This window comes from Drosophila mojavensis, unplaced genomic scaffold (assembly GCF_018153725.1).
Source record: "Drosophila mojavensis isolate 15081-1352.22 unplaced genomic scaffold, ASM1815372v1 contig_82, whole genome shotgun sequence".
NCBI lineage: Eukaryota > Metazoa > Arthropoda > Insecta > Diptera > Drosophilidae > Drosophila > Drosophila mojavensis.
The window spans coordinates 451,891-467,666 of record NW_025318908.1 but is presented as its reverse complement, the minus strand read 5'-3'; the positions used below and the strand labels follow the sequence as shown (position 1 = coordinate 467,666).

General features: G+C 37.2%; 1 protein-coding gene and 1 long non-coding RNA gene across 4 annotated transcripts; both read left to right on the top strand.

Moving 5' to 3' along the window:
• The first annotated feature begins 4,018 nt into the window (after positions 1 to 4,018).
• On the top strand, positions 4,019 to 10,316 carry LOC6581120. 3 transcript variants are annotated; one of them, XM_002006842.4, is made up of 7 exons: positions 4,019 to 4,126; positions 6,483 to 6,699; positions 7,418 to 7,559; positions 7,727 to 7,869; positions 7,937 to 8,093; positions 8,990 to 9,104; positions 9,243 to 10,316. In XM_002006842.4, the coding sequence occupies exons 2-7, from the start codon at positions 6,648 to 6,650 to the stop codon at positions 9,369 to 9,371; spliced, it is 738 nt and encodes a 245-aa protein (XP_002006878.2). In that variant the 5' UTR covers positions 4,019 to 4,126; positions 6,483 to 6,647; the 3' UTR covers positions 9,372 to 10,316. The 3 variants fall into 3 exon arrangements, with proteins under 3 accessions (XP_002006878.2, XP_015020102.1, XP_032585812.1); XM_015164616.3 differs by having other exon boundaries at positions 4,021 to 4,126; positions 6,479 to 6,699; XM_032729921.2 differs by lacking the exons at positions 4,019 to 4,126; positions 6,483 to 6,699 and adding an exon at positions 6,961 to 7,180.
• Positions 10,317 to 10,544: 228 nt separating this feature from the next.
• Positions 10,545 to 15,449, top strand: LOC26527207. Its single transcript, XR_001449329.3, has 3 exons — positions 10,545 to 11,586; positions 11,647 to 11,856; positions 14,715 to 15,449. It is a non-coding gene; the product is annotated as an uncharacterized LOC26527207 (long non-coding RNA).
• The last annotated feature ends 327 nt before the right edge of the window (positions 15,450 to 15,776 follow it).

The following is a 15,776-nucleotide window of genomic DNA, read 5'->3' as shown; positions in this document are numbered from 1 at the left end:
TGCATTCATAATATTTTCCCTAAATACATTTCAATTTGGTTAAACTTTAAAATGACTGTTTATAGGCATCAAATGGACTATAATAATGTCAAATACGGATAGGTTTTTAGCGCACCCAAACCGAAGGCGAAGGATTAAAAGGCTCCATCCTCAGTAAATAGATATAAATACTGGCTTCTAGCCCACATATATGTAAGTTAAGGTTAAGTGATGACTGCGCTATTAAGTCATAGACAAAGAAAACAAATTTTTCACTTGCGTCGATATGAACTTTTTCAAGTTTACATTCTGAGTTGCATTTTGTGAAAATAACGATTTTTTTATCGAAACAATAGAAAGTCGGAACAATTTCGTGTCAGGTACACCAGGGCATTATCTCTTATAACGGGACAATTCCCGGAATTCCAGGACGGCTGGTCAACTTACACATTCACATTTTTTGAGCGTAAGCATTCAAACTTTGCAGTTAGGGTACCGTTAGTTCGCTCTACGAACTGACCAAAAATTATGTGTCTACGCCTAGTAGGGACAAACTGAATTTTTTTCAGTATTAGAGCGAAACTTAGCTACTAAATTGCTGATGGGATGTGAATGAGTATTCCGCAGTCGGTAACGCCCGACTGCAACGTTCTCAATTGTTTTACTTGTTAAATTATTAATAAATTGAAAGAGCGTATTTCAAAATTATTTTTCAATAATTTTGATGAATTCAAGATTTTAAATGTAAATATAGCCAACGTAAATAAGACTAAGTGATATGCAAATAAAAAATAAAAACAAATTATTTTTGCATTTGTAATTGTAAATGAACTGTAAATTTGAATGTAAAGTTAGGTAAGATTTTAATTTCATTAAAATTATCTAATTTTAATGCTGATTAATGTAAATTAATCTCTAATGAATACTTATAATTACAGTATCTTATAATCAGATCGAAGAATCAACGTATATTGTTCATTTGAAAACATAATCGAGACAGCGAACAATTAAAATATACTGAAATAAATTATAATTATCATCGTGCTTTTACAAATTTGAGCTCTATTAAACAAAGCAATCTAATCTAAATTGAAGTTGCTCATATGGGAAATTTCCGATTATCTAACAGGTTATGTGCGATATTTACAGCTATTTATTGCAAATATTTGTGCGATGATTCATTACTACTCTTTAATACTGACTATGAATATGTGAATAAGATGTATGTACTCTTTATCAGGAGGAAGAGTTCAATTGATTCAGCCATATCCGTATGTCCGTCCGTCTATGTACCTGTCAGATCAGAGGCCTCCGGATATTTCCGAACGATACAAAACTATCGACTTAGCTCTATAATAAGGATGATTTATTCAAATATTAATAAACTTGTCCTACAGCGGATATATAAGAATATTCATTACAAATTCATTACAATTAGTATATTGATTACTAAGCCATTAGGGTTTGTTCATAAAAAGAAAAGTGTTGACTATAGTTGACTTTAATCTCTCGTCGGTGCGAATCAATCGCACCTGTTTTGCTAAATGCACTTTCAGATTCTGCATAACTTGTTGGTATACATATATATTATTTTAACATTCATAAGGGCTTACAATTATATCCGCGTAAAATACATACAAGAATACTTACCCTGAACCCAATGAAAATGGGAAATCAGGGTATATTGGTTTTGCGAAAAGAATGTAACAGGCAGAAGGAATCGTCGCAGACCCCATAAAGTATATATATTCTTGATCAGGACGACGAGCTGAGTCAATGTCCGTCCGTATGAGCAAGCCGATCTCAGAAGATATAAGATATGTACATACATACTCGTGTATACCATAGGCAGTACAAGTTTATCTTATTTTTTCAGAACTCGTCCGATAACTATTTTATCGAGAATAATCGAAAAGTACACTTTGTTTTTTCAGCCTAACTTGAACACTTTTAAACCTGGAGACCTCAAATTTGCGTTGTACATAAAGTTAATGGATACAACGATTTTGTAATTTACAGATTTTGGATACCACGCCCCCTTCAAGTACTACTTTCAAGTACTAGACACACACATACTTGAACTGTATGATCACGCTCTGAAAGTTTCATAAAGATAGTCCAACTACAAGAGAAATTATTCGACTAAGAAATTCTCATAATATTGCCCACACTGCAGCGCAGCCCAAGCGCTGTCGCTGTTAACTGCGCAGTCAGCAGAGCGCGTGATATACGTGCGTGTGGATGCGTGTGTATGCATGTGTGCATAAAAGAAGTGCAGAATGAGTAGAATATCAGCTTAAAGAGTTCAGGTTCTCGACTGGAGCCTTCTTACTTGTTAATTTTCCATCGCTCCAAAATCCATCGAATGGTGCCACTATCGATGGATTCCCAGCTCAACAACATCGATAGATCGAAATCGAAAAATTTCCATCGATCTATCGTACTTCCATCGATACTATCGATAGAGCCCTCGATAGATTTCCCAGCTCTCCGGCCACACCACCTCCTTATTTTTATGATTCGATGTTCTAAATTCGACGTCAATTCCAAATGTAGTTAATAAACTATGTATTTCAGTCGGAAGCTTATTCGAGATAAGATAGATAAATAATTTTCCTAAAATGTGATTACGAGAATTATGTCTTTTTCAAGTATTTACTTGAAAACTTCTTAGTAAATAATTGATATAATTCAAATAAGTATACAAATATGATTTCAAATCAATTTATGAAGTGCTCATCAAGCGTTAAATGTAAAAAGTTTCTTGAACAATCGAACAAAGGACGAATGCAAGTCACCTCCGTCCGTCCGTGTTTGAGGTCCTATTCGTCAACAAAACGGGCCTATCGAATCTATTATTTGTATGATCTATATTTATATTGTAGGCATTTTGGCACGCCTTGACATTCAGGGCTGGCCCTGAACCTTTACAAATATCTCTGTCATAAAAACACAAATAAAATCGCTGCCTAATTTAGTTAATATTTACAACAAATACAAACAAACAGTGTGACAAATTGGCACACAACAAATAAAGCTCAACTCGACGGAATGTTGCATATTAAGTAAATGCAAACAAAAGCAAACACAAATAATGAATTATTGCTCGACTAAGGAATACCCATACTGCTCTAATATACTAAATGTAGATTTATGATTATTTTACATCTATATTGATTTTTTAAAAAAATTTTAATAACATTATTTTACCAACACCAAAACTGTTTTACTGCCTCTAATTACTCATACAACCCTATTGGATGCGATTGCGATGCGAGTATTATAAAAGCAAAAACCTGCGGCCACTTCTCATGGCACTTGACAGGCGCAGGCGTAAGAACGAGACGGCAACACATGAGCGTGACAAGGAAAACAAAAGGACACACGTGTAAATTTCGACACTTGAAGCTAAGTGACGCTGATGTCTGGTGTTCCTGTTATTGTTGCTGTTCTTATTGTTATTGTTGCTGTTGGTGGTGTTTGTGTTACGCAAACATCAACAACAAATATTTTACAGAGCAAAATGAAATTATTATTGGCAACAATTGTCTATGGCTTATTGGCTTATTATTGACGGGGCCATCAGCTTGAGAGATAGCTGGCGAGTAAATCTTATCGTTTTGACGGGAAATTCAATTGGCTTTGGCTTATTCAATTAATTAAATAAAAAATTATCAACTCTTTAATAAATCAAGTTCACGCTGACGGAAAAAAACTAAAACAAAAAAAAACAAAAAAAAAAAACAATATACGTTTAGGCAGCTGATGCGACAGCTGCGTCGATTGGCTTATTTTCAACTGCAGCTGTCGACCCAAAAACAACTCAAGTGCTTGGCAACATGCAGTAACCTGTTGCCAGCTCCGGTTTGCAACAATCTAAAATGTTGCCAGCAACATGCATGCCGAGTGTTAAGCGAACGCCTCACGCAGGCCGTTCGTGCACTCACGAAGCTGCCTGAGCTGTGGGGTCGGGTGACGCCCGTTGCTGCTGCTGCTGGTGCTGTTGCTGCTGCTGCTGATGCGGCGGCGGCTTCTTCAGTACGTTTTTGTTACTCGGACGGCGAACAACGCGGTGCGCTTGCGTCTGGACATCAGCTCTCAGAACTTGGGAAAGTGTTTTCAAATTTCGTGGCCGATCGTCGCGCAGGTGTGAACGCCCTCTAGCCATAAAAGCAATAAATGAAAAGCAATCACAAGCAACAGTAGCAACTTTACTTTGACTGCATTGCCAATCAATAAAATATACATAAAATGTCTTAAGAAAACCTGATTTCTATGATATGCCGGCAGCACACAGATCGCCTCACATCGCTTTGCACCGCAGCGGCGGGCGAGAGGCTCGTCCGACTGCATTCTTTCAGTATCTTTGCACTCTTTGCATCACGTGCTGCACCCTTCCACCCCGTTACCGTGGCGCCCACTTTCAAGGAAACAGCAAATTGCGATCTTTCTCAAAAATAAAGCTCGCTCAATTGCAATTTCGTTTTCATTTACATTTTGCTTGAGCAACAAGAAGTGCGGTCATTCGATTTTGATTCTCGCATCTTCCCGTTCGTTTCGAATATGTTTTAAGTGTTTTGTTTTCCTTGTGAATGCCAATTGAAACACAGCTGATCAATGAGAAATCAATTGGCAAGCTCGAAAGATGATTCGACTTGTGCATTTCGATTTGCATGCGATTGCACATTATCCATTGGCACTTTTGATCATTTACTATACTCAACATCACAAACGATCGACCCTCCATAAATATCACAGGTCTATTAAAAAGCAAAAACATATAGAGACGCGCAAACTAATAACTGACCTTCCCCAATGTACACACACACCTACATATGTATGTGTGCGCATACATGTATGTTTTTGCTGTTTGCTATTTGTTTACTATTAATTGAAGATAAACACGGAGGTATCATTTGTTTATGTTTAAGTGAACAAAAGTTCTTAAAACCCAATAATATAAATAAATATGCGACACACACACATGCACACACTTATACACATATGTATATGGATATGAATCTGTATATGGATATGCATCAGAAAATGTTAAAAGAAATCTAAAAGAATGAATAATTTGGCACAGAAGCCTACTGCAAAACAAAATCATTTTCGTCGTTTGTCTTAACGTTTTCTACGTTTCTGTTTTATGCTATTATGCCAAGAGAGTGGAACAGCGTTCAGTGGGGTATATCAACTATAACATGCAATTTGCATAATCGAAATACACTTAGGGAATTCAAATTCTGTGCAATCGCTTTAAAGATCTTTAATCAAGCCTGTGTTGATTTACGTGATATTTTAATTGCAGATATTAGCATATTTCCCTTATGTGGACAGATCAAATCTTTATGTAAACTGTACTAGAAATTCTAGTGCAAATTTCTACGGCATTTACTTAAAATTATACTAAGTAATAACTTGAAATTCAAACGATAAACGGCAATAAATAATGATCTATAAACGATAAGCGGCAGTTGTTTTACCAACATTTTACCTGTAATTATAATTAGTTATCATTTATTTAAATAAACTTTTTTTTTTTTATGTCAATTTTCAACTAACGCAGTTTAAGCTTGTTCATTACTGTTCAACTTTTGACTACCTCAATGTAGTTTATTCGGGGAGCTGGTAAATTAAATTGTATGATAAAACATCATATCTACATATATGCAGTACATACATATATTTCATGAGCATTGAGCTTTGCACTTATTTGCTACTCTCCAGACAAGACAAAATCAGTTTATTTTTAAGCTCTCGCTCATTCACAATAATAATAATATACAACGAAAAAAAAAAAAAAAAAAAAAAAATATATATATATATATATATATATATATATATATATATATATATATATATATATATATATTTATTTTAATTATTTATAGAATACGATTCGGTACACACTTAAGACTTTTAACCGAGAACAATTTTTAAATTGCGTTTAAATGTTGTGCATTAGCAGCAAAATAATTAATATAGCTTGGCAGATGCCAAAATTTTGGCACAATTAATATTGAAATTTCTCATTAAATTATAATGAAATATGAAATAAACGAATGAGTGCAGTATAATACCCTGTGCTCTAGGGAATTACAAAATGTGTTGTTATAGTCTTATAATATATATATATATATATATATATATATCATTTTTAATATTTATTTGATAAGATGTATTCCTAGCACATATATATGTATATATAATAGAAGAGACTAAATACATATGTTCATTGTAATGATTATCAATTATCATAAAATGTTTCAGGTGTGCAGTTTTTTAGATTCCAATATACAAATATGCATCAGTAGAAAATCTTCAAAGTAATAAATATAATTGCCTTTGGGGAACTCTGTAATCGGCTCGCAGCGCTCTGCAGTTGTTGTTTTTGCTTTTCGAGGCATATCAATTAGTAGCCATTGGTTATGTTCTTTTTTGCTTTGATTTATCAGTATGTAAATATTTTATTTTGTGCTTCTCTTTCGTGTGCAAGGCAGACCTGCGACGCCGAGCGAAAGAGCGAGCGAGCTTGAAGCAAATGACGAGAGCAATTACAAGGTGAAACGGCAATAGACAAAAAGAGAAAGAGTGCAAAGCGTGAACTGCAACAACACAGAGCAGAGAACAAGCAGAGCAAAGGCAGGAGACAAACGCAGAGCAAAATGCATCGATGCTGCTGCAGTTGGAGGGTGCTGATGTCGCTGCTGCTGGCGGGTGAGTGTGAATTATTTATGGCCTGACAAAGGTCAAGATGTGAAACTATCAGAGTTCGAGTCCGCAGACAAGCCCAACTCTAAGTTTGAGGCCTATTTTGATTCCGACTCCAATTCTGCATCCAAGTCTGAGGCTGCGTCTGCGTCCGAGTCCGAGTCCGAGTCCGTGTCCGTGTCCGTGTCTAGGGGCTTGCGTCTGGGAGCTGTCAGTCAGTTATCGCAGTGATCAGGCGAGCACTGTCAGTCGGTATAATTGGCAGCTGCGTGACTTCGACAGATGCGCTGCACTGAAGAGGGGGCGGAAGGCAGCATAAGGGGGGACAGCACGAGCAACAGAGTGAGGAGAAGTGTACCAAAACCCGAAAAGTTTAAATTTATGAAATGCCAATTTCACTTATGCCCAACTTTATTACCCCTGACGCACATTTGCAACTTTGTGCTGCAGCAGCGGAACGTGAGTCGGAGAGGGACAGTTGCAGAGAGTGAGTGAAAAAGAGTGTGAGCGAACGGTAGAGTGGACCAGAAGTGTGAGAGACTTAGCGGCACCAAGTCTCAGATTGCCTTTTAGCTTTCAACTTGAGCACTATCCACTGTTTGTTTGCCAGTTTGTTTATTTGTCTTCTTCTTCTGTTCCGTTCCCCACACACCGCCCGCACGCCGTTCGTTACATTTTTGTACTCGAATTTCGCTGGAACTGAAATGTGCATTGTGCCAAACAGCGTTGCTGATGGCGGTCGTAAGGTCAGAGGAATGCGGCCAGGAGGAGTTCACCAAGTGCGCCGAACCACTTGAAATGCTGCATTTAACGTCGGAATTTTCGATTGGCGCTGCCAAGAAGGAGGAATTGGATAAACTTTGTCAGTAAGTTGTTCCCATTGTTATTGTTGTTGTTGATATTGTTGCAGTTGCAGTTGCCGTCGCAGTTGTCTGAATTGAAACAATAGCATTAACGCCATCATGTTTGTTATCCAATGTCTAATGACTAATGTCTACTGTCTAATGTGTCCGCATCTGCTGCTCCTTTTCAGCGAGCTGCGCAAGGGCGTGCGCTGCATCCAGAGCTATACGCGTCGCTGCATGGATCTGCAGCAGCGCAACCAGTTCAACAAACTGTACCATGGCACCAATCAGTTCATACGAGATCTCTGTAACAAAGGCGAGTTCCAAGAGGGTAAGTTCTCACCATAACACACGCCCTGCTGCTCCAACAGCCGTTGCTCATGTGTTGCTCTTCGCAGAGTACCTGAAGCATGCGCCCTGCTCAGAAATGGCCAAGAAGGATTTCGAGGTGTGCGCCAACCGCTACAAGGAGACCATGGTGTTCCTCAAGCCCAACAAGAACCAGGAGAACGCCGAGAACGGCACGCTGAACGAGAACATCAAAACGATTTGCTGGTGAGTGCAACACGTGATGTTTTCATAATATTTCATATTTAATCTTTCACATTTAATCACTTGGCATTCACATTTCGCTGAATGAGCTTTACATGATCTACTCGCTGATAATCCCCCAGCGCAAAAACAAAATACAAATTACATACGTACACATTAAAAGTAACTAAAACCCGTTTGACAGCAGCTCAGTAGTCAATTCAGCTCTGCATCAACTTTTCCGAAAGTGTAAATATAAAATGTTTCGTCAAACTTGTTTGCAGCAACTCGATAATCGTTATCATGATTGAGTCTAAAAACCCAAGAAAAAAATTAAATTGAAAAGCCAGCGACCCTAGTTCGCCTTGAATTGGCAGGTCGATTCTTGCAGTTATTTATTTATATTTTTTTTAGGAGTAAATGAACTCTTCTAATAGATGGCCTAAATTTTATTTGAAATGTGCATATATTTTTTATTTTTTTTATTCTTATTTATTTTTTTATTATTCGTAACTATTTCACCAGCTTTGTTCTCGAGTAACGATTTACAGTTGTGATTTTGTTTTACTTTTTCAATTCAATTCAAATCTAATTCTAAATTTAAATTAAATTAACGAAAATCAATTGAAATCATTTAGAAATGTACTGAGCCATTATTTCTTTTCAATTACATTTCAGGCTAATGCATTTTTCGAATATTTATGTCTAGAGCCAAAAAGAAAAACCAAAATAAAAATATTTTTTACTAATATCAATTTACTTTAAAAAAAAAAATCATTCATTTTACTTTTAATTTGAATAGCCAAATGAAAAAAATTGAAATGTGTTGGGATATATATATTATACTTTTATATTCAACTTTAGTTAATATGTTTACAATATATAGCCGTATTGAGATATATTGTCTATCTACTTTATAGTTCTATTAACGAGTTAGTGGACTGCTCTGAGAACGCGGCACGTAAAATTTGTGGCAATGAGGCGGCCAAGTTTACACGCGAACTGGTTGATAAATACGCCAACAGCTTAACCAAGGTGAGGTTTTGATACCATTCATCCAAATTACGAATATGCATTTTCAGAAAGCCCAACAGCATTTTATTTTATTCCTTAAGAAGTCTCACCAGGTGAGAGCTAAACCAAAACTTTCTCTTTTTGATCTTTTATTTGCAGATCTACTGCGAGGATTTCACTCGACATCCGCAAATATGTCGTGATGGCGAAGGGGATGGGGCCAGTGCCATGGGGCGCAATGGCTTGGGGCTAGTCATATGCCTCTTGTTGTTACAGCTGGTCAGATAGATGGAGATGATTGCGGTCATACAGGACAATTAAGTTTCCTTTCTGAGCACACACACACTTGCACATCCACAGCCACACATAATTCAAGTTATACAATAGTTAAGGTTTCTAGATCACAGAGAAGCAGCAAGAGAAGAAGAAGAAGAAGAAGAAGAAAAATATTTAGAAGAACCACTTATTGGCTATTCTGTAAGCATGTTATTTGTTGTATACGTTCACGCGCTTGCTTAGAATTGCTAGGCAGAAGATTTAGGGTTGATCGATAGGACGCTGAGGCGAGAGCAAACATACTTAAAAAGTGCTAAGGTACATTTAAAAGTTAAGCGCATAGCCAGTGAGTATACATACTACCCATATGTATATATATATATATATATATATATATGTGTAACTGTACAGTTGCAGCAGGTTAAGTAAGTTGAAAGTCTTCGTAGGTTTAGGTTAGTGTCTACGAGTATGTTGAATGTTACTTCTAGAGCGAAATGTTGTTGACGGTTGGCGATTGGCACATTGAAGCAGATGAAACATTGAGTGCAATAATATATTAGTTGAGTTGCCTCTTGGAGGGCAAATTGTTCACACAAGAATAGTATATAGAAATAAATGCCTATATAGTTGCAATTAATTTGTTTCCGCATGAGCTGCGAGTTTTTATTCTTATGCAATTTATTTAGCCACGGCTGGATTATCCGTAAGCAAACACAATATAAACGCGCACAAAACAAAAGCAATAGTCCAGGGTTAAGAAAAGAAAAAGTAAAAAATTATTAACACACACATATCGGCATATGAATTAAGGTGCATTTCATAATGAATTTAATAATGATTTCTAAAAAAAAGGGAATTTTTAATTTAGCAATTTAATATTTATTCAAAACTTTATAATAAAGTTGAGCACTTATTTAGAGAAAGCCCAAAATGTAAATATATATACTTAAAACTGTATTAAATATAAAATTAATAAACAAAAACAAAACAAAAAATAGATAAAAATCAATTAAAAATATATAAATACAAATATTTCAAGCATTAATGTACGACACAAAAAGCATTAGTTTAAATTAAAAACTGTGAATATATTATGATTAAAGAGCAACACATATATTTTAAGTAAAAACTATACGCAAACACTCACACACACAGACAGGCTCAAAAAAAATTACCAAAAAACACTCACATAAAAACTAAAAACAATAAAATGAAAATAAATTAACAAAGATGCAAAAAAAAAAAGCACAAAAGCCGTGCCAAAATGCTTTTACTGCAGCAAACACCGCAAAAAACTGCAGCCAAGGGGCTGTGGCCGGGCAAGGGAGAGGGGAGCATTGGTTGGGGGTAGCAGTGTGCAAGGGAAGAGCGCGAAACGCTTTTGCCGCACAGCTATTCGCGTCTGGCGCCCAAAAGTATGCCGCGCAAATATGTGAGCATGAGCTGAGTGAGCAGTCGTGTCCATGGGCGCCTGCCACGCCCATAAATTATGCTTATGTATTTAGGGCCGCAGGCGACGAGTAACTAATTTATAGGGTATATACGTAGCCCAAGGACACAAACGCAATCGAGACTCATAATTGTCAATGGTTAGCGAAACACTTAAGGAAACTCTAACGTCCCTCCGCCCCACCGATAGCAGAAGTTAATTAATTTGCACAAAGCTGAAGGAGTTAAGTGAGTTAAGTTAAGCTTTCAGACAACTGAGCTCAGCTGAGATGACTAGGGCTAAGGTCAGTTCAAGTCAAGTCAATTTCAATATGTGAATGCATTTCAATATGTGAATGAGAATGGAATATGAAAAGGAAATCAGACGTGAAATAAATCGATTTGTGGAACATTTGTTCAGATTGTTTCGCTATTGTGATGTATATATATCTGACGTACACATACCTGTATATGTATATACCTTTTTTATTTTGATATTACATTGTGTTTTGAATAATAGTACAATTACTAAGCCATTTCTACAGACTTATTAACACTACGACATATGTACATACATAACGCGCTGATATGAAATATGGTTTTTGGGAAGAATAAGTGGCAAATTAACTGTGTTTAGTAATTCGAAATTTATTAGAATGAGAACAGAATACCCATGGCTGGCTTTACGAAAGCTAAAATGCTTCAATGAACTGAAATGAAAGGCAAATGTATATAATGAAAATATTATAAATCGGATGGCAATGCAAAGGAGGACGCCGGTTGTTTATTAATACGAATGGTATTTTCGGTTGAGTATTCTGCAAAGCACACGTTGATTAATTGCCGCACTCGTTTGCAGGGGCACGCCAAGCTGAGCATCATTCAAATGATTGGCAAACGAAATCGTATTGAGGGAGAGCCATGCCTCATTGGCACTTAGAGCAGCGGGGCGGGGGGAATGCATTTCAATTTAAGTATCTATGAAGTTGAAGCCGACTATTTCGACTACCGAAATTGTGCAAATCAATATGAAGCGAGGTGCCGAGCAGTGACTATTACCTGCATTCAGGTGAGAGAGCGGCTGCAACTGTCCTCCAACTGCCGGCCAATGCAGCTCAAATATTTACGTTCCATTTAAAGTGCCTGAGATAAAAACAACAACAACAAGTATACAAGTCTGCTACTGCTTAACCTATAGGTGCACAGACACACATACACGCATTCACACACCTACACAGTTCTACTACCTAGAGCCAAGCCATTTTCAACTTCGTTTGTTGTGCAAATAGGCGAAACGCATTTCTGACTGTTCTCTCATATCTGTGAGAGTGTGTGTGTATGTGTGCGGATGTGTGTGTGTTTTAATTTAAAGTCATATTTTGGACTGGTTGAACTACACCAATGCTCATAATGTTGTACCATTGGTTGCCCGAAGCTATTTTCCGGGCATTGCAGCGTGCTTGAGGCAAAGCATCTAAGCCACTCGTTCCTCTTCTTCTTGATGCTGCCACAGAAAACAATTTCGAGCTGTCTTTTTTTTTGGCCTTCTTTATCTTTTTTTGTGGTGCGTTTTAATTGATTGAAATATCTTTGTGGTAAACGGCAAGTGACTGCCCAAATACTTAAAAGAACGATAGAGAGGGAGGGAGGGAGGTAAGTGGCTACGGTGGTAGAGGGAGAAAGAATGTGTGGATATATTTGCCAGCTCCCTTGTGGCTCTGTTTGCCTGTCTATTCTCAATACTCTTTTACTGTCTGGTGGCTTAAGCCACGCTTTTTTATTCCTCTTTAGCGACATCAGAGCGATTACAATTGTTGTTGTTTTTCATGTTTCCGCTGCGACTAATCTGCAATTATGTTTTACATACAAACAAAAAAAAAAAAAAAAAACAAACAAAAACCAAAAAAGACAAACAAACAAAAACGTATCTCATGCCGCCAAACAAAACCAAAAACACACAACAAAAGTTTTTAGGTAAAGCTTTGTCGAGTTTGTTAGACTGTTGGACTCTCGACTAGCTACTTGATTGTTTGCTTGTTGTGATAGTCATGAAAAAGCGAAAAACGAAAATGAATAAAACTGGCAAAGCCAGCTGCAACAGCAATAGCATCAACTGTCAGTTGGCCAACAGAGCGTATGTGTGCTTTTTAGTAAGCGGAACAGTTTGTATTGTTGCAATTGTTGCAGTTGTTGCTTAGCATCGTGTACAAATCAAAGTTAATTAGAGAACGGCGCGCGATTACAAACTATTGCCGTTAGCAGCAATACAGCAGCAGAAAAAAGAGCAGGAACTTTTGTCACACAACAAAAGTTGTGCACGAATTCGCATTGTATTTAGACAATTGTTGAGCTTTGAGAATTGCTTAAACTCTCGTTTAACTAAACACATAACTATTAGTTATTGATGTCATTGTTTTTCAGACAACAGCAGTTAAAACTAACACATTCCCTTAAGTTGCAGCCAACAACAAATTTGAGGCAATGCAACATTTATATAAAAACGAAGTATGTAATCCTGTTGCAGCTTTTAACATGTTGAGCCCGAGGCTGAAACGCTTTACTGACAGCCTCTCGAAATATTTTTTTGTATACCCTGAACCCATTGAAAATGGGAAATCAGGGCATAATGGTTTTGCTAAAAGTATCTATATTCTTGATCAGGGCGACGAGCTAAGTCTGACCGTCCGTCTGTCCGTGTGTCCGTATGCTTGAACACGTCGATCTCAGAAGATATAACGCGCATATCGACTTTTGCTTCAAAAATCGATAGCTTGTCCCGTTATTTTGTTATCGATTAAAAGCATTATCGAAAATCAGTAATAAATGTATGTATAATGTAGCCTTGTGCTTTGGCAAATGCATGCATATCTATTTTATATTCATAATCTGAGAGTTTCATGGAGATAGTCCAGCCACAAGAAAAGTTATTAAACAATAAAGTTCCCATAGTAAGCCACCACTGCAGCCAATGCGTGTTTATGAGTGCGTACGTATGCCTGTGTGTGTGCGTGTGTGTGTGCATGTGCGAATAATTATTGAAATATCAGTTGCTCGAAGGTTTCAGGGGATTTCGTAGTCGGGCAGTCTCGACTAGAGTTTTCTTACGTTGTTTTATTGAATAATAGAAGAAACGAAATTACGCAATTCATTAGTGTTTCCATGTAGCAGAGGGATCAAGTTTGTCTCAAATATTCAATAAATTGTAAATTAAAACCTCCTAACAAATACTCCTACAAGTTTCTGCTGAGTGTGTTACACATATCTATATAGGAGACTTTATTTAGATATTTAATTATATTATTTGCACAGAACTGCTTCTGAACTTCTTTAACTCAGAGCCATCGATATGGTTAAGTATCGATAGAAGTATATATTATTGATAGATAACCATAGTGCTGTTCCCTCTAATATTATATTGGTCTATTAGAAATAGAAAAATTACTAATAGCTTCCCGATAGCTCGCGGTAGCTTGGTGTAAAATTCGGTTAATAAATGACACTTTGATTAACTGTTTCAAGGAGTAGAGGAACCCAAAACAAACATATTTGCAGTCATAGTAGCACAAATATGTATTTTTGATTCTACAATACATCTAAGAGGGTTAACTATACAATGCGATGCAATGCAGTTTGTTTTCAAATAATAAGAAGTACCAGTGGTCTAAGTTAGATTGCTCGACCAGCTGATACCCTGTTCCCTGCCAACAACTACTATTGTTAAATCTCTACTTGAAGTATATAAATATATTTCTTTTGTATAAATAGCCCAAAGTTCTTTGTTAGCCAAAGAACTTTTATTGTTTACGAGATCGAAGCGATCGTCAGAGCTCGTTGCTTATATATATGGTCTATAGGGCCTGCCACGCCTCCTTATCCCTATTACATTCATTTTCACGAAACCAATGTATCCCTATTTCCCATCAATAGGTTCTGGGCAGAAACAGACACTAAATTGCCATACGACATCCCTGGTTTCAATTGGATGGTATCCATTCAATATGTGGGATGTTTTTAGCACAATCTTTTCCGTCGACTGATTCTTTTGTGTTCCTCTATTGAAATGGATCTTTGCCTTCCGCGCTGCCCCTTTGCTGTCTGTCTGCCACACGCAAGCAAAGTGTCGCAAAGTGTTGCGAATGATCAAAGCGAAAGACGGACACTTGAAATCTGCTGCAGCAGTGAGTGCAGTGCCAAAGCGGAAACTGCCTTCAGTTATGGCACAAAGCGACAGCAAAACAGCAACTAGAATCAAGGAGAAGAGACAGCAGCCGCACCAGGAGGAGGCGTCGCTACTTGACACCTAGTCGGGTGACTCCCCAAGTAGACCGCGGGTCTCGTGGGGCTAGCGGGAGCCGCGGTACTCGCGAGGCAGCCAACAAGTGTTTAGCATTTTGATTTCAGTGCAATTAAAACGCTCAGCTCAGTTGGCAGCGCTCGTCTACGGTCTTTGTTGTTGTTGTCGCCGCCTCCAAACAAACAGGCAAACAAACAACGAACAGCCACAAAAGACGCACACAAAGGCAACAACAACGATGGGCCCCTTAAAAGAGCTGCCTTCAACAGTCGTGCGCTGAGCTACCCTCGCGAGCAGAGCTGCAGAATGGGTATATTAACAGCTGAAACTTGGCTGAAGTAGTTGAAAATTAAATATTGAATTCGAAATTTCCAACTGTGTAATTTGTAATTTACACTTATATTTTAAAATTTGAAATCATATTAATCCAATTCAATTTTTGTTTGACCAAAATTTGTTTCTAAAAGTTATAAATTCAACAAAATAACACATTTTCTAAAAGTTCTAACTATTGTCAAGTTTACTTAAATGGATATGCCTTACAGTAATACATTAATATTAACTAAAACTCTGCCAATGCTGTTGATAATTGACTTAGGAATAGTCAAATAAATGTAATTCATGCTAAAGTCCTCATATAGAAGAAGAGAGCTCTTCACTTTTAACCGGGTATCTTTCATTCAGTTCGCACTCGG

What these genes read in the sequence shown, in the direction of transcription:
- LOC6581120 (XM_032729921.2), top strand. Translation starts at nt 6,976, where the DNA reads ATGCGCTGCACTGAAGAGGGGGCGGAAGGCAGCATAAGGGGGGACAGC. An exon ending in GAATTGGATAAACTTTGTCA is followed by an intron (nt 7,560 to 7,726) that starts GTAAGTTGTTCC and finishes GCTCCTTTTCAG; the next exon opens with CGAGCTGCGCAAGGGCGTGC. An exon ending in CAAAGGCGAGTTCCAAGAGG is followed by an intron (nt 7,870 to 7,936) that starts GTAAGTTCTCAC and finishes TGCTCTTCGCAG; the next exon opens with AGTACCTGAAGCATGCGCCC.